The following is a 21,279-nucleotide window of genomic DNA, read 5'->3' as shown; positions in this document are numbered from 1 at the left end:
AAGAGTTTATGCCATCAATGAGTTCTTTGCAGTCTCACTCAAAGATTACTTCTCTCCAGTCCTCGTCAACCGCCCGAGCACAAGCATAGAACATCCCCATACACTCAACCTTTAAGCTACAATCACAGGGGTTCACAACATGTCTAAATTGAACAACCTCTCCCCTGGAATTGCAGGCAATGGTTCCAATCACCTTATATGGGTCTGTTCCATACCATTTTGTAAAATAGTTTTTCATTTTACAAATTGAAAAATGAAAATGGTAAATTGTATTTCATATTTTTAGAATTTAGAAAAAAATTTGGTAAATTTTTTAGGAGAATGAAAATTCTAAAATCATGTTTGGTAAATGTATAATATGATATATATGTATAAGAAAAAAATTTCTTTGTTATTGAAAATAGTAAACATTATTTGTATCTGTATCGGATGTATTTTTTTAATTTAAAGTGATAAATAATATTGTATGAAATATGATTTATATTTGTATGAAATAAATATTTTTTATTTTAAAATGATAAATAATATCTATTTTCTGTTTTCCAAATAAATGTAAAATGGTTTTGAACGTCTTCTATATCTTTTTCTATTTTAAAAAAAGTTTTTTTTTTTTTGAGATTTTATATTTCAAAAATAGTTGAATACTTTTTTTTTAATCATTTTTTAATTATGTAAAATGAAAAACCATCTTGCAAAACAGTATCAAACAGGCTTTAAGATTTATTATATTGTGAAACCAAGAAAAGTTACCATTTTAAAGATAAATATAGAAAAAAAAGAATACTATTTTAATCAAAGGTATTTTTTTCAATGCTCCAATTTTCCACTTACCTGTTGATCTTATTTTCCAAAGTGTATACTAGTCTTACATTATATTTTCCTTAAAATAAAAGTCAAGATATTTGTGGGGAAGGTAGAGAATGAGAATACATGTCTCATACTTATTGATACTTGAAATTAACTACCCTAGACATTATTTTGCATGAAGACTTTTTCTACTCTATCCCTTTTCATGAAGAACAATGATGCATGCTGACTCTTCCTCATCCACAACTACGGATAGAGGTGGGTATGGATTGGGTTGGTTTGGTTTTGAATTGAAATACAATCTAATCCATACTTATCGGTTTTTCTAATATGCAATCCAAACCAAACTATTAAAACATTAAATCCAAACCAAACCAAATCATTTATGATCAGTTTGATTTGGATTGGTTGATCGGTATGAAATTTACTAACTTATAAATATATAATACAAATAAAAATTTTTCCAAATATAAAATATAAATAATAAATTATAATTATCTAAATGTAAAATACAATTAGAATAATACAACATAGTTTACAATGAAAAATAAAGAAAAAAATGTAGCAAATGATATACGTCATTCACTTATCAAGTAGCAAACATTAATGTCATCATCTCACTCCTACAAAATCATATTAAAATTTTTAGAACAAATAATGTAAAATAATACATTCATCAAAATTCATTCACTCAAGAATCAATTTGGGATTTGGGGATGTAAAAAAATATACATATTAAAAATTAATATATAAAAATGGTAAAAAAAAAGTTAAAATTTAATATATAAAAATGAAAAAAATATTAAAATTTATATATAAAAATGAAAAAAATAAAAAATATATATAATTTTTTAATTATATAATAAATTATTTGAATTGGATTGAATTGGATTGGATTTATATTTCTAATCCATAACCAATCTAATCCATATAATTTATAATATTTTGAACCCAATCCAATCCAATTGATATAAAAATCCAGTCCAAACTGTTAAAAATTGATTGGATTGGACGGATTGAACGAATTGGATTGGATTTTATCCACCTCTAACTACGGGGATTCTGATCATGCATAACCAGAGAAATAAAACTTTTATCCAGCAGATAACTCTGCAAGAAAACCTTATGTACTAAAGAAAAGTAAACAGCAAAGACTGACTCAACCAAATGAGTCTACGCGGTGTTCCTCTAGGAACAAGTAGGACTATGTGTTTTAAAATACCAATTAATTATAATCAGCTTCTCCAACATCGACGTAGAGAATATGCCAACGACAACATTTAAATCTCCATTTCCTCTATGCTTTTTCTTCCTTGTGGTCCATACCCTCATCTGGACTTTTTTAGTCCCGTATCCCACGCAATGCTATGAGTTTCTCGTAGAAGTGAGGAACAAGCAAACTTTTATCAAGTCAAGTTATTCTTTTTGAATAAAAACATAATTTTTCCTTTTCATCTCAAGATAAATAAACAAGATATATGCATGCATCTTCCAAACCACAGAAAAGCCAAAATAGGTTTTTGGAATCTTTCTTCAAGCAGTTTTTTTTTTTTTTTCCCTCTTTAATTCTTGGAATCTTTATTCAGTATTGTAATAAATTACGTTTTTTTTTTTTTTGGCTAAAGATAAAGTTGAATTCTATATCTATCATAAGACTATTAAAAAAAAAAAAAAAAAAAAAGAAAAAGGGGAATTGCATATGCACCCCTTAAGTTTGGCCTAATTACAAAAATTTCTAAGTTTTGAGATCCGTTAATCTCCATCGTTAATCTCTATCCTAAGTGGCGGCTGGCATTGCCTTTGTACTCCTTCTAATCATTAATCAATTTAAAATATTTATTAAATGGGCCTTAAACAAGTGTTACACAAAGACCCACAACCCTCACAAAGCTCGGCCCCGTGAGTCTCACGAGAGAGGTCCAAAAACCAAGTGAAAACATCTCTTGAGCCCACAGAAGGCAAGCTGGCATTTGCATACCACGCTGCTGAGTGAGCAGGATTTCAAGGTGTATTTGGGAGCATGCAAAAACCAAGAAAGAACATTCCTCCTGTACAGAAATCCCCCTCACCCAGATAGATGCCCACACAAGGATAGGAATAGGCAAAGATGCGACATTAAACTAATTTGATGGTCGAAGGGGGAAAAATTCTGGTGATCATGAGCGTACAACATCCAGCAACTGAGAGATCTCTGTAGGCAGATCTGCTGAACTGATTGTTTCTGTGCAGCTGACATTTACTCCAGTCTAAACCAGCGAAAACAACGGTTAGAACAAGCAAAGTAGACAACTCTACTATTCAACCTGGAGGAACGAATATCGTTCTACTTTGGTCGCAATAGGATCAGTCCTCTTGAGCATTTCAGTGTCTCTAAACATCCTTTCATTGCCAGTTATGGTTGTTCACTTTATGGATAGGAAAAGAAGAATTGTTGAACCTCTGATCTTGGCAGGCATGTATCTTCAATGTTTTCACATGTGAGGATATTAAAATGATTACAGATGAATTCAAGGAAGAGATTGGTAGTGGTACTTTTGGGAAACTTTTTAAAGGCTTTCTAGCATCTTATACTTGAAACTACATTGCAGTTGAAATGTTCAACAATATGGTGGCAGAAAGAGAGCAGGATTTCATAGCTGAGGTGAATGCGATTGGCTGAACAAATCATAGTAATTTAATCAAATTGTTAGGCTTCTGTAACGCAGAGCAGCACCAGCTTCTTGTATGTGAGTTTTATGAGCAATGGTTATCTTGCAAGCCTCCTCTTTGGTGATTCAAGGATAAATTTGAATGGTAGGATCCAAATAGCCTTATAAATTGCAAGAGAGCTACTTTATTTGCAGCGCCCAAGTCACACATTTTGATATCAAGCCTCAAAACATTCTTCTAGACGGCAGTTTTACAGCAAAAGTTTCAGACTTTGGATTAGCCAAGCTGTTAAAGACAGAGCAGAGTCGAACGATGACTGGAATCAGGGGAACAAAACGTTAATGTTGCTCCTGAGTGGTTTAGAAGTACGCCAATCACCGTCAAGATGGATGTTTACAGCTATGGCAATTTGTTCTTAGAACTTATCTGCAGCAGGAAATGTTTTGACACAGAGGCGGAAAATGAAAATCAAATGGTGCTTGCTGATTGGACACATGATTGCTTTATAGAAGGTAGGAAACCTGGACCAACTAGTTAAGGATGATAGAGAGGCAATGGAGGATATCGAGTAGTGTTAGAGTTAGTGACCCGAATTTTTGTTGACCCGATCCGAAAAGCTCGCGGTGCGACCCATTTTGGTAAAACTAATTTTGGAGAAAAATTTGGGGTTTTGTGGTGGAAGCGGAGATCTCGGGCCGATAGGCCCGAGATCGTAGCCCACCACTGAGCCCGACGGGGGTGCGGGGGCAGCACCCCCGCGGTACGGACCTGTTCAATTTAGGGTTTTCTTCTGTACTATATATATATTTAGTTTTCGGCTGTAATTAGGTTTTCAAGGTATCGCACAATTCGGCTCACCTTTTGTACCAATCTTTCGATATTGGATTTACTTCTCCCTGTCCGTGGTTTTTCCCGTCAAGGGTTTCCACGTTAATTGTGTGTTTGTTGTTCGCTTTCTTTGTTTCCGTTGCTATTTATTTTTCTCCCAATTTCGTAACAAGTAGGTGGAGAAGCGCGTGAAGATTGCCATATGGTGCATTCAAAAGAACCTGGAACAGAGACCCACCATTAACAAAGTTGTACAGATGATCGAAGAAAGTATTGCAGTCCCAATTCTACCAGATCCATCCTCATCTTGACTTTTCTCTTCTATATCCCAGGCAATGCCATGTCTGCGACTATGAATGTGGAATAACTTATTCATCTTCTGGGAGTTTCTCATAGAAGTTAGGAACAAGCAACCTTTTTGTCATGTCAAAGTTACCATTTTTAAGTAAAAAATATAGACCTGTTTAACTATCATCTTTTAAAACAGTTTTCTGCTCTCTAAAATATAAAATTATTTTTAAAATAAAAAATTATTTATTTTGTCATCAATTTTTAAAAACAAATAATAAAAAAATTAAAAAAACAATAAAATGATATTTTCATCTATTTTGAAAATAATAAAATACATATTATTTTAATTTGTTTTTTTCATTGTTTTTCTTTAGCATGCATTTCTCTATCTTATAGAAAGAAATTTATAGAGAGAAAACATTACTTCAATTCTTTGAAATATTTTTGAGAAAGAAAGTTATAGAAAGAGAAAGATAGAATATTATGCCTTAATAAATGTATCTAATAAAATTTTTTTATTCTCTTATTTTATTTTCTTTTTTTAATAGAACAACTTAAAAAAATAATTTTTTTTTTAATCCTTTATAAGTTACATCAATTTTTTTATTATTATTTTTTATTTTCCTTTCCTTCATTATATGCCTACTAGTTTTTTATTTTTTTATCTTACTTCTTCTATCATTTTTTTTTTTGCAAATATTTCTTATACCAATTATTTATTTTGCTAATTTGTTCTTTTTTCTTATTTTCGGTTTTTTCCTTATCAAATATTCTCTCTTTCTTTCTCTCTCTCTCTCTCTATTTGTTTTTTTTCCTAATTTTCCATTTTCCCTTATTCCATTATTTTTTTTTCTTATTTTCCATTTCTATTAGATATATTTTTTTAATTTTTCAATTTTTTACTTTTTCTTTTTCATTGTTTTTCTGTTTTTTAAGTTTTTTTTTTCTTATCTCCATTTTTTTTCCCTTATCTCCCATTGTACTTTTTTTTTCCTTTTTATTGTTTATTTTTGTTTTTACCTTTCCAAACATGTTTTCTGTTTTTTAGTTTTGAAAATTGTTTTTAAATATTAATAGCCAAACGCTCCTTGTTCTCATTAACCAGCAAAACTGTTTTTTATTCTTTATTTTGAAAATAATGTTTCGAAAACAGAAAATAGAAAACATGGCCAAACAGACTCATAATTTTTCCTTTTTTGTCTCAGGAGTGCACACACCATTTCTGCTGTCTAGTCCATTATATAATGACTTGAGAAAGCTAGAAAGTAATTCAATTTTATTATTCAGTAGGACCTGGGTATAAATACCCAATTACGGAGAAGAAGATGATTACAACAAATAGGAATAGAATAATTTAAAATAATTTAAAATACATGATGATCTCTAACTACATGAAGTAATGATACACAATACAAACAGTAAGAAGAAGTTTAGTTAACAACGTAAGTGTACAGGAGAACCACTAATACATTACACGCCGTTGAAACATGAGACTTGGGAGCATGAGTATCAGGACATAGAAAATAAATGAGCTAGACAATATTTTTCAAGTTGATTGGTGCTGGTAAAATTAAAAGAGCAGAGGAACCTAGTTCTCGATTTTACTTGGAACCATACTAAAATATTAGATCCTCAAATAAAACAAATATGGCAAATTTGATGGAAAGCACAACATCAAACAGATAGACAAGAAATATGCATCTTCTAAAGCACAGAAAGGCCAAAATAAGGCATAAACTAGAAACATTCAAATAAATACATATGATGTCCAGAGTACAAATGGCATGCAAATACCCATCAGCTCTTTATTTGATTTTATTTTTAACAAATTTCAATTAACAAAAGTATTTGCATTCCAATAGACAACGAACTGCAACATTATATTATGTTATACGGGTATTGTTCCTGATGTACTAACGGGCTTTATCCCTGGTCAAAGAATAGCCCATCCCGAGAATGTACTTTTAGCGTGCCCATTAACAGACATTCAGCCCATGACCCATAACAAGTATTGAATAGTTATTTTTTCTTTTTTCCTTTTTTATAGTGATTTTTTCTTTTTCAGGTATTAAGCGCATCCAGATATATTTTTGCTTTTTCAAGAATATTAGAACAACATTACCTGATGAGCTTTATTTTATTTTATTTTATTTTTTTGTATATTAGTTCCCCGTGTTCTTATATATGTTTAATGGGGAAAGATTGTCAATCTTGCAGCCGTTTGCTTCTAAAAACTTTCACTAGTCATTTAGATGATTTTTTTTTTTCTTTTTTAATGGAAGATGAACCATATTATGTTCAAAATCTAATACCAACTAGTCAGAAGTTTTATATAATTTAATAAAATATATGATTTTTTTTTTTTTTTAACCATTCATAATTTTATTGTAAAAGTGTATAAGTTTGGGATTAATACGAAATAAATAAACAGTTTCAATACCTTCTAAGGTGCTCAAAATTTAAAGCTTCAGCAACAAGTTGGGCCTCGTCCGGCAACAAATTAAAACTATGAAATTGCTCAGCCATTCTTGCAAGATCATGGAGCAAAGAATCCGAAATGTTGGCATTGTGATCTGGTAATTATTGTTAGGATTGGCTTCATTATTAGGCGGCTTTAGTCAATGGAGGAAAGTCTCTTCATCCACTTGCTTCATCATTATCCTAAGAATATGACATTATCATGCAGCAGTCAGAGGCCCATAGCAGAGGACTTTGGAAGCCTGGAAATAATTTTAGTATCTGCTACTTCTTCTCATGAATTGTTTACTATAATTAAAAAGCCGCCAGCTTGAAGGAAAGTCAATGAATTAAGAAAATCAATCTCCATTCATCAACTATTAGTTAAAGTAATATAAATCATCATAATCATACTATGCAATCAATTGACAAGAAGTACTAGATTAAAGATCAGATACATTTTATAAATCATTGATTAAGTGTTCAGGCACTACAAACTTGGTCAACTTCTTCAACGTCCTGTGATTTAGCTTAGGCTTTATATATAATCTTAACTTGTCCATTTATGATATATAACCTGCATAAGTGCCTACTCTTCTTTCACTCCAGTATGGAATCCATACCACCATATCTTCTATGCTCATTCTTCCTCATCATCATCTCTTGTCTTATGCCATATTTTACACAGGCTCAGACTTACAAGAACATATCTCTGGGCTCTACACTCATTGCAAAACAGGACAATAACTCTTTCTGGGCTTCACCATCTGCTGAATTTGCTTTTGGTTTCCAGCAAATCCAAAAAGATGGTTTCTTACTAGCTATCTGGTTCAACAAAATACCCGACAAAACCATTGTTTGGTATGCCAATGGGAATAATCTAGTACCAACTGGATCCAAACTTGAACTTGCCAGAGATGGCACGCTTGTCCTTGAGGACACAAATGGTAAACAAATATGGAATGCTGAGTCCAACAATACTGGATCAGTTTCCTATGCAGCCATTCTTGATACTGGAAACTTGGTGCTGGTCAGCCGAGATTCTGTATTACTGTGGGAGAGTTTCAATCAACCATCCGACACAATTTTGCCCACACAAACTTTGCAGGGAGATATCAAGCTGTTTGCTCGTTACTCGGAGAAAAACTACACATATGGAAGATACAATATGACATTGCAAGAAGGAAATCTCGAGCTTCATGTGACATATTCTCCTCGGGATTCACGTCATCATGTCTATTTGACTAGTGAGACGGATGGCAATACCAACCAGTTGATCTTCAACCAGTCGGGCTTTATTTATCTACCAGCAAAGAATGGAAGCATAATTCAAATTCTATCATCTGATGCTGTTTCACCCCAAGAATTCTACCAGAGAGCAATTCTAGAATATGATGGAGTTTTCAGGCATTATGTATATCCAAAGAGTACAATCTCTAATGGAAGATGGCCTATGGCCTGGTCCTCGTTGTTCCACATGCCTTCAAACATATGCTTCATGAAGTTGGGTCAATCTGGTGATGATCGTGGCATGGGACCGTGCGGGTTCAACAGCTACTGTCAAATGGAGCAAGGGAGGCCTACCTGTCAGTGCCCTGAAGGTTACTCTTTCACGGATCCAAATGATGAATCTCTGGGATGTAGACAGGACTTTGTTTCGCAAAGTTGTGACAGAGAAACCCCGGAAACAGATCAATTCTATTTCCAGGAGATGAAAAACGCAGATTGGAATTTATCTGAGTACGAGCATTTCCAACAGGTGACAGAGGATTATTGCAGGCTGGACTGCTTAAGTGACTGTTTCTGCGCCGCCGTGAGTTTTGTAGATGGGAATTGTACCAAGAAGAAATCACCTCTTTCAAATGGTAGGATCGACGCCAGCATCAGTTGGAAAACTCTTGTCAAAGTAAGGAAAAACTTTTCTTCCTTTAAACCTGGAAGAGCAGATTCAGAAGATAAAGATCGATCAACTTTGGTCCTAATTGGATCAATCCTCTTAAGCAGTTCAGTTTTTGTAAATATCCTCCTATTATTAGCTACCATTGTGGTTTTCAGCTTGCATAGCAGAAAAAGAAGTAAGGTTCTTCAACCGCGTGTGGTCTTGCCGGGAAGGAATCTCCAATGTTTCACATACGGAGAGATTAAGGAGTTCACAAATGAATTCAGCCAAGAACTTGGCAGTGGTAATTTTGCCAAAGTCTTCAAAGGTGTTCTAAATTCTGATAGTGGAGACCCTGTTGCTGTCAAAAGGTTCTACAACATAGTGACAGAAGGAGAGCAGGAATTCAAAGCCGAAGTGAACGCCATTGGACAAACTAATCACAGAAACTTGGTCCAGCTCTTGGGGTTCTGCACCGAGGGAGAGCACCGGATTCTAGTATATGAATTTATGAGGAATGGTTCTCTTGCAAGTTTCCTCTTCAGCAAGTCAGGAATAAAGTGGCACTCCAGGATTCAGATAGCCATTGAAACTGCAAGAGGGCTGCTTTACTTGCATGAAGAGTGTAGCACCCAAATCATCCATTGTGACATCAGGCCTCAAAAAATACTCTTAGACGACTCTTTTACAGCTAAAATTTCGCACTTTGGATTAGCCAAGCTGTTGAAGACAGACCAGAATCTGACAGTAACAGAAATAAGAGGAACTAAGGGGTATGTTGCTCCGGAGTGGTTCAGAAACATGCCAATAACAGTCAAGGTGGATATTTACAGCTTTGGCATATTGTTATTAGAGCTTATTTGCTGCAGGAAAAATCTTGACTTAGGTGCAGAAGACGAGGATCAAAGGATACTGGCTGATTGGGCGTATGATTGCTACATAGATGGAAAACTGCATCTTCTGGTGAAGGATGACAAGGAGGCCATGGACGATATGAAGAGTGTAGAAAAATTTGTAAAGATTGCCATTTGGTGCATTCAGGAGGAACCATCACTTAGACCCTCCATGAAGAAAGTCACTCAGATGCTTGAAGGCGCTGTTGAAGTCTCAATTCCACCAGATCCTGCCTCATTTTTCAGTTCAATCTAAGTTTCTGCATGTTTGATATAGTCCTTGAGTGTTGTCTCAGACCATCATATGGATCTCCATCTTTTAGTCCCATATGCAAAGAACATTTTTTTTTCTTTTTTTTCTTTTTTTTTCTTTTTGTGTGTGTGTGTGTAAATGGTGATTTAAATTCAGGCCTTCTGACCGAGGATGGCTTCGGAAGGGAAGACGTATTCATGAATTTTAGTGAAATAATTATGATAAGTATGCTTTATTTGAAAGAATAGAAGTGGAACAGCTGCTTCTTGTGAATGTTCTTGTAAAGTGACTAGTTTATCTGTACTGGGAAAATATTTAATATCATTTCTGTTAATGGCATATTATTATGAATCTCGCTGTGAATGCAAGGCATTGTTCTCATGATTTAACAACTCCGTTTACAATTCCTGTGAGGTTTTGATGCTTGTTAATGTCACTTCTTTAAGACCATAAAGTTGCTCTCAATTTGTTCTTCTGACTTGTTAGAGCAAACCAAACTACTTCGTCATTATCAACAGGCCATGTGCACATAGATTTGCATTTAGCAATTTGAGTATTGTTATTAGTTTCTTTCTCCTCCTGTAGTGATCTATATCTAATTGAATTCATCTCTTAAATGAATTACTTTCTTTTCTTTCTTTCTAACTAAATTAATTAATATGACCTTTAAGACCATAGAGTTGCTTTTAATCTGTGTTGTTTTTCCGATTTCACAACAATTGACCTGTAGTTTGTTTCGTTGTGGGTTCTGATGACTTGTTAGAGCAAGCCAAATTGCTTTGTCATTATCAACAGGTGATGTGCAGAAAAATTTGCATTTTTGCAATTTGAGTATTGTTGTTAGTTTCTTTCCAATCGTCTTATGATCCATATCTAATTGAATTCACCTTTTCAATTAATTAGTTTTTTTTTACTAAATTAATTAATGTCATATATTTAAGACCATAGAGTTACTCTTAATTTGTGTGGTTTTCTGATCTCAAAACAATTGACCTTAAGTTTGTTTTGTTGGGGATTCTGATGACTTGTTAGGGCAAGCCAAATTGCTTTGTCATTATCAAGAGGTCATGTGCAGAAAGATTTGCATTTTTACAATTTGAGTATTGTTATTAGTTTCTATCTCCTCCTAGTATTGTATGTTTTAAAATTGATTTCCATATTTGGCCGCCACCCTTAAGTCAATGAAGGAAAGAAAGCAATTAATATTTTGTCTGCTTAGCTGGTATTAATATTTTAGTGTGAAAATAAAGAATTTCCATGAACGAAGTCGGCAAGGGAGTTATGAAACTAACATACATAGTCGAGGAATGCTCTTAAAAGCCAAAAAAATATTTAGGATTGGAGAATATAAATGTATAGTTGTGTTGGTTTAATTATTTGATTAGCATCTTCCTCTTTTTATCCCTAATGGGTTAAAGGGAGACAAGAAAATATAGACATTACAGGAAGACGAAATTAATCATTGTGACAGATATACAACTTTTAAATGATAGTTTGTATCTAACAAAACTAAATGCATTTAAAACATTAATATTCAGAATTTATAACAGATAAATATATATATATATATATATATATATATGTATATTCTTGGTTTTAGTGATTACGATTACAATTATGTATATCGAAATATACCATAATTTTTTTTTTTACTTTTTTTTTTAATACTAATATATAGTTCCATGTAAATATAATTCCTTTTAGCTCAAAAGAAATTTTTTTAGTGGTCTGGGTACTAATATATAACATTTCCAACCATGTTATACAATATATTAGTTTACTATTCACCAAAAAAGAAATATATATATATTAGTTTACTTGTTATATAAGCCAAAATATAATATATCAGTTTCTTTCTCCTAGTACTGTGTTTTTAAAAATTAATTTCCATATTTGGCCGCCACCCTTAAGTCAACAAAGGAAAGAAACAATATTTTGTCTGGTTAGCTGGCGCGTTAAAAAAAAGAATTTCCATGAACAAAGTCAGCAAGGGAGTTACGAATAAAAAAAAGAAGAAGTAGATAGGAATATGAATTGAACGGTTCTGATCATAATCAACTTGGAATATTCAAGTAATCCATCACTAATATGTTTGTGTTCGTATGTATATGATAACAATCCAGAGGATAAACAAAGGAGGTAATCTGGCAGAGAATCTCCAAGTTTTTAGCAAGGGATACTATCGTTGAGGCTTATCAATCATAGAAAAAGCTATGATTCCAACGCTGCCATCTGATTCATCTTTCAATGGAGTTCATCATCATGAATATATCCACATGACTCCATCTGAATTCTAGTTTTAATTTCATTTGATGAAGCTTAAGGTGGTACCAGAATCGGTCAACTCATTTAGGAGAGTGACCCCAATCTTTTATAATCGTTTTAGGATCCCCATATTTAGCCAGAATGTAAGACTCCGCATACTCGAACAATAATTACGATATTGTTGTACATTAAAGGATGTATAGTTGGATATTAAATTTAATATTAATCGATAGCTTCTCTTTTAAGTGTATTATTAGTTAATAAAGAAATGAAATAATAGTATGCAATGAAAGAACAGCAAAGTACATAAACATCATTGAACCAGTCTTCCATCACTCTGAATTCTAGTTTTAATTTCAACTGATGAAGCTTAAGGTGGTACCAGAATCGGTCAACCCATTTCGGAGAGTGACTCCAATCTTTTATAATCCTTTTAGGACCCCATGTTTAGCCAGAATGTAAGACTCTGCATACTCCACCAATAATTATGATATTGCTGTACATTATAGAATGTATAATTGGATATTAAATTTAATGTTATTCGATAGCTTCTCTTTTTAGGTGTATTATTAGTTAATAAAGAATTGAAATCATAGCATGCAATGAAAGAACAGCAAAGTACACAAACACCATTGAACCAGTCTTCCACCACTCTAGAAAGTCAACTCCTTTCCTCCTCTTGCAGCAGCAAGGATGTCCATGTCTTTAGATACCAATTAATTTCTTCATTACCTGCACAACAACTACTTCGGCCTTCCACTCGCAAGTCCCATGGCCTTTGTACCGATATACCCTCTGCTCTTCTTCTTCTTCTTCCTTGTACTCACCTCTTCACAGATGCCATTTTATGCCAATGCTCAAACTTACAAAAATGTGTCTCTTGGCTCCTCCCTAATTGCACAAAACAATATCAACTCTTTCTGGGCATCACCATCTGCTGAATTCGCTTTTGGTTTCCAACAAATTCAAAAGGATGGTTTCTTACTTGCCATCTGGTTCAACAAAATACCTGAGAAAACCATCGTTTGGTCGGCCAATGGAAATGATCTAGTACCAACTGGATCAAAATTTGAGCTTACCATAGATGGCCAGCTCCTTCTCAAAACCCCCACAGGACAACAAATTTGGAAAGCTGACTCCTCCAATGCCACAGGAGTTGCCTATGCAGCCATGCTTGACACTGGAAATTTTGTACTGGCAAACAATGGTTCAATAAATTTATGGGAGACTTTCAAGCAACCAACTGACACGATTTTACCAACGCAACCTTTCGTTGAAGGCGACACAATCTTTTCTCGTTACAATGAGACAAAATACTCAGAAGGAAAATTTCTCATATCTTTCCGTGGTGGGGATCTTGTGCTTTTCACAAGGCATTCTGCTTCAGATGTTGATAAGTTTTACGTATGGGATACAGCCGCAGCCAATGGGACTGAGCTCATCTTCAACATATCAGGCTCCATTTACCTTGCAGCAAAGGATGGAAGCATAGCTAGCATGCTATCACCCAATAATATCTCGACCAAAGATTTCTACCAGAGAGCAGTCATCGACTATGATGGAGCCTTTAGGCATTATGTTTACCCAAAGAGCTCCACATCCAGTGAAGGAAGACCCCTGGGCTGGTCCATTTTATCTGCCGTACCTTCAAATATATGCTTACTGGGGAGAGAGGATAGAGGAGTTGGACCATGTGGGTTCAATAGCTACTGTACATATGATCAAAGAGCCACTTGCCACTGTCCTGGAGGTTACTCCTTCATTGATCCAGATGATGTTGCCAAAGGATGCAAACAGGACTTTGTTTCACAAAGCTGTAACAAAGAGTCTCCAGAAACAGATCTTTTCCATTACTCTAAGATGCCAAATGGAGACTGGGGTTACTCTGATTATGAGCATTTTGAAAACGTTACAGAAGATTATTGCTGGCAGAGTTGCTTAGAAGATTGTATATGTGTTGCTGTCATGTTTAGACAAGGTGGGGTGTGTTTCAAGAAAAAGCCACCTCTCTCAAATGGCAGGATGGACCCCAGTATTGATGGAACAATTCTTGTGAAAGTAAGGAAAGACAATTCTACCATTTCTCCTAGAAATTCAGTTTCCAAGAAGAACAATAGTTCAACTTTAATCCTAGTTGGATCAATCCTCTTAAGCAGTTCTGTTTTTGTGAACTGCCTCTTACTGCTAGTAACTTTTCTGGTTGGTCGCTCCTACAATAAGATAAGAAAGGAGATTCAAGAGCAGTCAATCTTCCCAGGGATGGGTCTCCAATCTTATACATATGAGGACATAAAAAAGGTGACAAATGATTTCAGTGAAGAAATTGGTAGTGGTGCTTTTGGAACAGTTTTCAAAGGGGTACTAACCTCAGATCATGGAAAATTAGTTGCTGTTAAAAGGTTCAACAGCATGGTGGCAGAAAGTGATGTGGAATTCAAAACGGAAGTGAGTGCAATTGACCGAACAAATCATAGAAATTTAGTCAAACTTCTGGGCTTCTGTAATGAAGAGCAACACCGGCTTCTTGTATACGAGTTTATGAGCAATGGTTCTCTCGAAAGCTTCCTCTTTGGAGTTTCAAGGATCAACTGGTACAGCAGGATCCAAATAGCCTCAGAAGCTGCAAAAGGGCTACTCTACTTGCACGATGGTTGCAGCACCCAAATCATACATTGTGACATCAAGCCTCAGAACATTCTTTTAGATGACAAATTTACGGCAAAAATTTCAGATTTTGGATTAGCCAAGCTTTTGAAGACAGACCAAACTCGAACAACAACAGGAATCCGGGGAACCAAAGGGTATGTTGCTCCGGAGTGGTTCAGCAATCAGCCAATAACAGTAAAGGTGGATGTCTACAGCTTTGGCATTTTGTTATTGGAGCTGATCTGTGGCAGGAGAAATGTTGAGGCAGAGGCAGGGGATGAAAATGAAATCATACTGGCTGACTGGGCTTATGAATGCTATACAGAAAGGAAACTTGAGCTCTTAGTGAAGGATGACAAGGAGGCAATGGAAGACTTGAAGAGGGTGGAGAAGTTAGTGAAGATTGCAATTTGGTGCATTCAAGACGATCCCTCACTCAGGCCCACCATGAAAAATGTTAAGCAGATGATGGAAGGAATTGTTGAAGTCCCAATTCCCCCAGATCCATCCTCAGCTTGATTTGCGATACTAATGCTCATAATGTTGAGCATGTATTATCTGTATTATTCCAGTCTGATAGTATTTGGTCTTGATTTTCGATTGCAAGAATATCTCTGCTGTTACATACTTTTTCAACATAAGAATGTCCAATATGTATGTTGACAAATCATCTTTGGTTTGGAAGTTTTCTTAAACATACTGTCCGGTGTTCTGAATATAAATTTTCCAATCCTCCGAATGAAAATTGGTGATCTTATATCTTATAGTTAATCTAGAAAACTGGAAGCTGGGGTTATTCTCTTAATTTTAAGGTAATTCTCAACTTGAATAATTAGGATCAGAAGCCAGTTATTGTTTTTTTCCTGTTTGCTTGTAATAAAAACTTTCAAAACTAAAGAAGAATGCCACTGATGTCGTCATGTTAAATGAAGTATTACTTCTAACATCTGTAAATACAACATTAGGGGAATAGAGCATTATATGACTTAAAGGATGTTTATGGAAGCCAAATGAATAATAGTTTTAGTTATTATTGCATCCATAAGTATTTATGTTTTTCATTCTGATTTTGATAGATATCAAGAAGCTTTTTCTCTGAAAGAAAAATTAATCTACAAATGCAGGGTCCTTTTCTTTCATGTTGGCTAGATCAATTTGGTAAACTTAAGCACTGGATCAATTAAAAATTAAATTTCGGTTCTTGTTTTACTTATAGTTCAAGTCAGTGGTCCCTACAACTGGAAGAAAAGCTGTTGATGAAGTATTAGGTGATAATCTTGCGATATTAGCCCTTCCATCACTTTCAGTATGTTCTTCCTTTTACTAATTTGAGTTTATATTTGGAAAAGTAAATGGAGACTAATTTTGTGTATTCAAAACTCAGCACAAAAAAGAAAAAGAAAAAAAAGAAAAAAAGGTGGGAGTGAAACTGGAAGACAATGTACATTGGATTGTATGAAATAAGTGTAGGCATTCAAAATTCTTGGAAAGCACAACAACAAAATTAACAAGATATATGCATCCTCCAAACCACAGAAAAGCCAATATAGATATAACTAGCTACAAACACTTTTAACAAAGATAATGGAAGAAACTTTACATATATCCATTTGCAAATTGAAGGCCAGAGAGCTGACAGTAGAGACAACTCACCATCTCGGCATGGATTGGATTGGAAAGGCGCAAATATACATATATATATATATATATATACACACGTATAAAATAGTGCCATAGCCACCCACCGAGTTCAGTAAGACCATCCCAGCTTTTGCTCTGAAACATGGAGGAGATGAGACTCAGACCATCGACAAACAACAACTACCACACTGCCAGGCCTGGGTTTTATTCCGGATCGACTAACGGGCTTCATCCCACCTCTCCGAAGCCCAACTGTGTGTTCTCGCCCATTGACAAACATACAGCCCATGATCCATAAAACACTTCATCAAAGTAGTAAATACTGATTCTTCTTTTTTTTTTTTTTTCTAGATATCAATCGGATCCGAATATATTTTTACAGAAAATAAGTAAAGAAATAATAAGAATAATAATAATAATAATAATAATACAAGCCATTGTTCTGTATTATCTATAGCTACATATAAAAGCCGGAATGCCAAATACTGTTCCAATTTTCGGACCCGCTTGAAAATACAAATATGCCCTTTTTTTTTCTTCTTAAAATACGAAGCGGAATGTACATCACTGTTACAAATTTTCGGACCATCCTAAAATTACCAAAATACCCATCATTTGTGAATTTGCATTATTCACTGCTCTCTCTCTCTCTCTCTCTCTCTCTTGCATGTGGTGCGTCTTATCCGTGAAAACGAGCTCACTCTCTCTCTCTCTCTCTCTCTTCCAAGCAAAGAGACAAGAAGATAGTCATCTTCTCCCTACTCTCTTTGTCTCTCGCTCGCTCTCTGAAAGCCTTTCTTCTCCCGGGATTGACTTTACTTTGAGACACTGGGTTTGGGGGAGAAAACCCATCACTCAATTTCCTTCTTCAGGTAAACCTATGGAAAATTGAAAATTCTTTTACTTTTTTTTTTTTTTTCTGGGTTTCTCTGAGTTATTCCGTTTATGGGGTTAGTTTTATGGTCTGATTTGCTTTATGCCTTTTCTGGGTTTGGTTTTGTTTTGCAGTTTTTTTTGGTGGGTTTTTAGTGTTTTTCTCAAACTCTGATCGATCTGTGAAGCTGGAAACTTTTTCTTTCAGTTGATGCATGTTTTTGTTGAGTTTTGGGGTTTGAGTTTTAGAGTTTTATAGGAACAAAACTGGGTTTGTATCAGGTGGACTTTTCACCAACTTCTTTGTACAGTTTCTAAACAAGTTCCAGAAAAAAAGTTTGTGGATTTCTTTCTTCTTCCTTTTCCTTTTCTTTTTTTTTTTTTTTTTTTTTTTTAGTTTTTCCTCAAATTTCATAGCTACAAAGTTTGTCTGTCTCTATCTGTTATACCGCGAGATCTGATTTTTAGATGATATGATTGTGGGGAGGGGAATTCTATATGCTGATGTTAAGATTGTTTCCACTATGATGAATGAAAAAAAAATAAAAAAATTTCTGTATATACGTGTATTTTTTCGGGAAATCATATGATTTTGTTTTCATACATGTTCTAAATGATTTACAACTTCTGTTTGGGGTACTTGATCTATTTTCGAAGAGAGAGAGAGTGTGTGTGTCTGTATATGATAGGACTCTCCTTTATGCTTTATTTCTGGGAATAGATAATTTTATCACTCTGTCCTTTGTTTCCTTTCTGGTTTACATTTCATATTATTTTGGGGGGAAAAAAAAATAATAATAAGAAACGTTAGAATGGGCATTTGATTTTTTTGAGTGCATTATTTTGCTCATTTAATTATACTAAAAACATGGGATACTGTAATGTGCCTCTCACCACTAAATTAACATAACAAATTAATAGCTTTAACCACTAATTGAATCTTTAATAAAGTGCTAATAATTATTCAATTTATTACTTAGCATATATAAACGTCCATGAGTGCCATAAAAAAAAAGGGGGAAAATTACTTTAAAGTTATAATACCCAAAAAAATAAAATGAAGAAACACAAAGATTTGGTGAAAAAGAGGTCTGTTAAAGGAAGAAAGAAAGAAAGAAAGAAAGAAAGTATTGATAGTAGAACTATTGAAGGCTACGGAAATAAAAAAATAAATAAATAAAGAGATAAGACCGGGTTACAAAAGGAAGGCTGAACAAGGTATGGCTTCTGCTGAGATTGGTCCACCTGCCACCATGATGAGTTTTCAGAATTAGACTTGTACTCACAGTGTGGTTAGAATTTCTGATTTTTGGGTATGGCTATCAGAAGGCCATACTTGGACTGATTTTTGGGGATTTTTCTGTCCTCTCAATGGTTTAGTTTTATTTATTTTTATTTTTTTTGTTGTTTCCTCAATGTCCTTTTTAATTACTCTCTCTTTCATCTTCTACACACACACATATATTGAAATTGATTGGTGTGCTCAACCATTTTTGGTCGTTTTGAGGAGTAGTTCTAATAAAACGAGTGTAATGGGCATTGCATTACCACATTTGTATAGGTATTCTTCCTTTTGATTTTGATTTTATTTTTTCCTTTTTGGCAAAGTTTGTTACGACATTGATATTATCCTGGAAAATATGATGGTTTTGAATTTGTTGATATGTTAAGGAATACTTGTTTTCTGTTGGGGAAGAGACAGAAGGAATTGCTATGCTGTTATTCCGAGGCTTGTGCTTTTCTTTCTTTTTTGTTTTTTTGTTGAAAATAAAATAATATATATATATATATATATATTGGATTGATTTTGTGATCTTCATGTGTGAAGAGTATCGTGATGATAGCCGCATTCCTAAAACGTTATTGAGAAGTGCAATTTTATTTATTCACTTGTTTGATAGAATGGTGCATATATATAAATATATATATATATATATATTTTTTTTTTTTTTGAGCATTTTGATTCTCTGATAATTGAAGTTTACTTCTGTCCAACTACAAAAATTCAGCATAGCAGAAGATGAATATAGAAGGGATCTAACAATTGACAGGTAGGTTTTGAAATGGGATTTGAGTTGGCGAAATAGGACAACCGAACATCACTTCCAAATGCTAAGAAAAAGATGATGACCATTGCTTTTAGCATCAATCATAGTCCTCTAAATATCAACCAAGAAGAATCTCTGCAACTTCTTCAATTAAACGTACAAAAAAAGGTATATTTGTTCTGTCGAAGTTATTGATTTTTCCTACTTTGCGATTCTTTCTTCTTGGTTGGAACCTGTGATTTTCAGTATTAATTTGTGGAGGACTAAGTTTTGATGAGAAACCATTTCTGTTAGATCTAAAAGAGACAGTTCAACTATTTTTTAAAACTCCCATATCTTTATGGTTGTGAGAGCATTTTAGTTTCGTTTTTTGAAATAACGATTCTTTTTTAATGGAAAAGTAATACTATGAACTTGTAATCATTCATGTAGACTGTCATTAGTCTTATATTGTATTTTGTTTATCACAGGGGAAAGGCCCTGCATCTGTTGCTGCTGCCTGCTAAGTTTGCCAAGGGGCTATTGGAGAATTAAGCATAGACAGCTGGGTAAGTACTCCATTGGTTATGCTCGTATTTATCTTTTTATTTGGGCGTGAAACATATTTCATAACGTGTTGCTATTGTTGTGAGAAGTTCATTCACCATGTCTTATTTTGTATCTTTTTTTTTTTTTTTCTCGTATAATTTTTTCCTCCTTTTTTTCTGTTTTATTGTCATTTTCTTTTCCTTCTTAGTGCTGTATATTAAGCAAGCAAAAAGCATGCTGGTATTAATATCAACCAAAAAATTTTTTTTCTTGGTATTTTAAAATATTCTCTTGACTTTTTTGACCCTTCAACAAAAGAAACTTGCATTTTTTAAGTTAAATAAATTATTATTTTCAATATTATAAGTGTTAATTAGATTTCAAAAATCTGTTACATGAAGAGAGGTGCTTTGATGAGGTATTTCTAAAATAAATTTGGAATTTTTGACCCTACTCATGAAGTAGTGCAAGTTTGTACTTTTTATTTAAAATTATGCTTGAAGGATCGGGGTTTGGATAATGAGTGGAAGGATTTGTAAAATAGTTTAATTAAATTTAACTCTTGAAATTAGATTTGTCAAAATATGGCTCAAAAATAGGAAATTAGATTTTTTGTTTTCGTTGAAGCTCTAACAACAATTGTTAGATTAATATGTTCCATTTTTTGATGTTTGGTTATTTGAACAGAATGAGAGATGCTGATCAAGCAAAGGAGCGAGACAAGCGAGGGTGGTTCATCGCATGATCAAAAATGCATATTTTTAATTCATGGCAAGTATTTTTTATATGAAACAAGCTAGATGTAAACCAAAAATTGGTGTTATGTTCTGTGTTGTTTTGTTTGGTAAGGAAATACAATGTTCTTGACCAAAAAACAGAAGCAGTACAATAAAAAAAATTTCATTCTATAGATATAAATTTTATTTTTGTGTCCGTACAATGAATTCTCTCATATTATTAGAAAGTTTCAAGTTTAATAATTAATTTATTTGTCAAAGGAAATTGTAGAGTTGATTGTGTAGTTATATATTGGATTCTTAAATTAGTATGTATTTTGCTAATATATTTTACAGCGCACAAAAAATAAAATAAATTTGCATTGAGAAGTTTATTGTTGTGGTAGATTATTTCTTTTATAAAATGGACGATATTATGATATTAAGAATTTTTATGAAACTGATTTTAGTCTAATATTTATTTTAAAATTGTAAAATAAGATTA

The 21,279-nt window shown here is 33.7% G+C and overlaps 2 protein-coding genes and 1 long non-coding RNA gene across 3 annotated transcripts; all 3 read left to right on the top strand.

The window, feature by feature from the left end:
• The first annotated feature begins 7,481 nt into the window (after positions 1 to 7,481).
• LOC125421059 (G-type lectin S-receptor-like serine/threonine-protein kinase LECRK3) lies at positions 7,482 to 10,507 on the top strand. The gene has a single exon (XM_048468784.2). It carries the CDS (start codon positions 7,598 to 7,600, stop codon positions 10,058 to 10,060), a length of 2,463 nt encoding a protein of 820 aa, XP_048324741.2. The 5' UTR covers positions 7,482 to 7,597; the 3' UTR covers positions 10,061 to 10,507.
• A 2,170-nt stretch (positions 10,508 to 12,677) lies between these two features.
• Positions 12,678 to 15,665, top strand: LOC107412642 (G-type lectin S-receptor-like serine/threonine-protein kinase LECRK3). Its single transcript, XM_016020455.4, has one exon. The coding sequence runs from the start codon at positions 13,094 to 13,096 to the stop codon at positions 15,485 to 15,487; it is 2,394 nt and encodes a 797-aa protein (XP_015875941.4). The 5' UTR covers positions 12,678 to 13,093; the 3' UTR covers positions 15,488 to 15,665.
• A 1,612-nt stretch (positions 15,666 to 17,277) lies between these two features.
• LOC107412667 (uncharacterized) lies at positions 17,278 to 20,991 on the top strand. Its single transcript, XR_001580976.4, has 4 exons — positions 17,278 to 17,481; positions 19,492 to 19,698; positions 20,001 to 20,078; positions 20,746 to 20,991. It is a non-coding gene; the product is annotated as an uncharacterized LOC107412667 (long non-coding RNA).
• The last annotated feature ends 288 nt before the right edge of the window (positions 20,992 to 21,279 follow it).

This window comes from Ziziphus jujuba, chromosome 10 (genome assembly GCF_031755915.1).
Source record: "Ziziphus jujuba cultivar Dongzao chromosome 10, ASM3175591v1".
Taxonomy (NCBI): domain Eukaryota; kingdom Viridiplantae; phylum Streptophyta; class Magnoliopsida; order Rosales; family Rhamnaceae; genus Ziziphus; species Ziziphus jujuba.
This window is presented reverse-complemented; position numbering and strand designations above follow the sequence as displayed.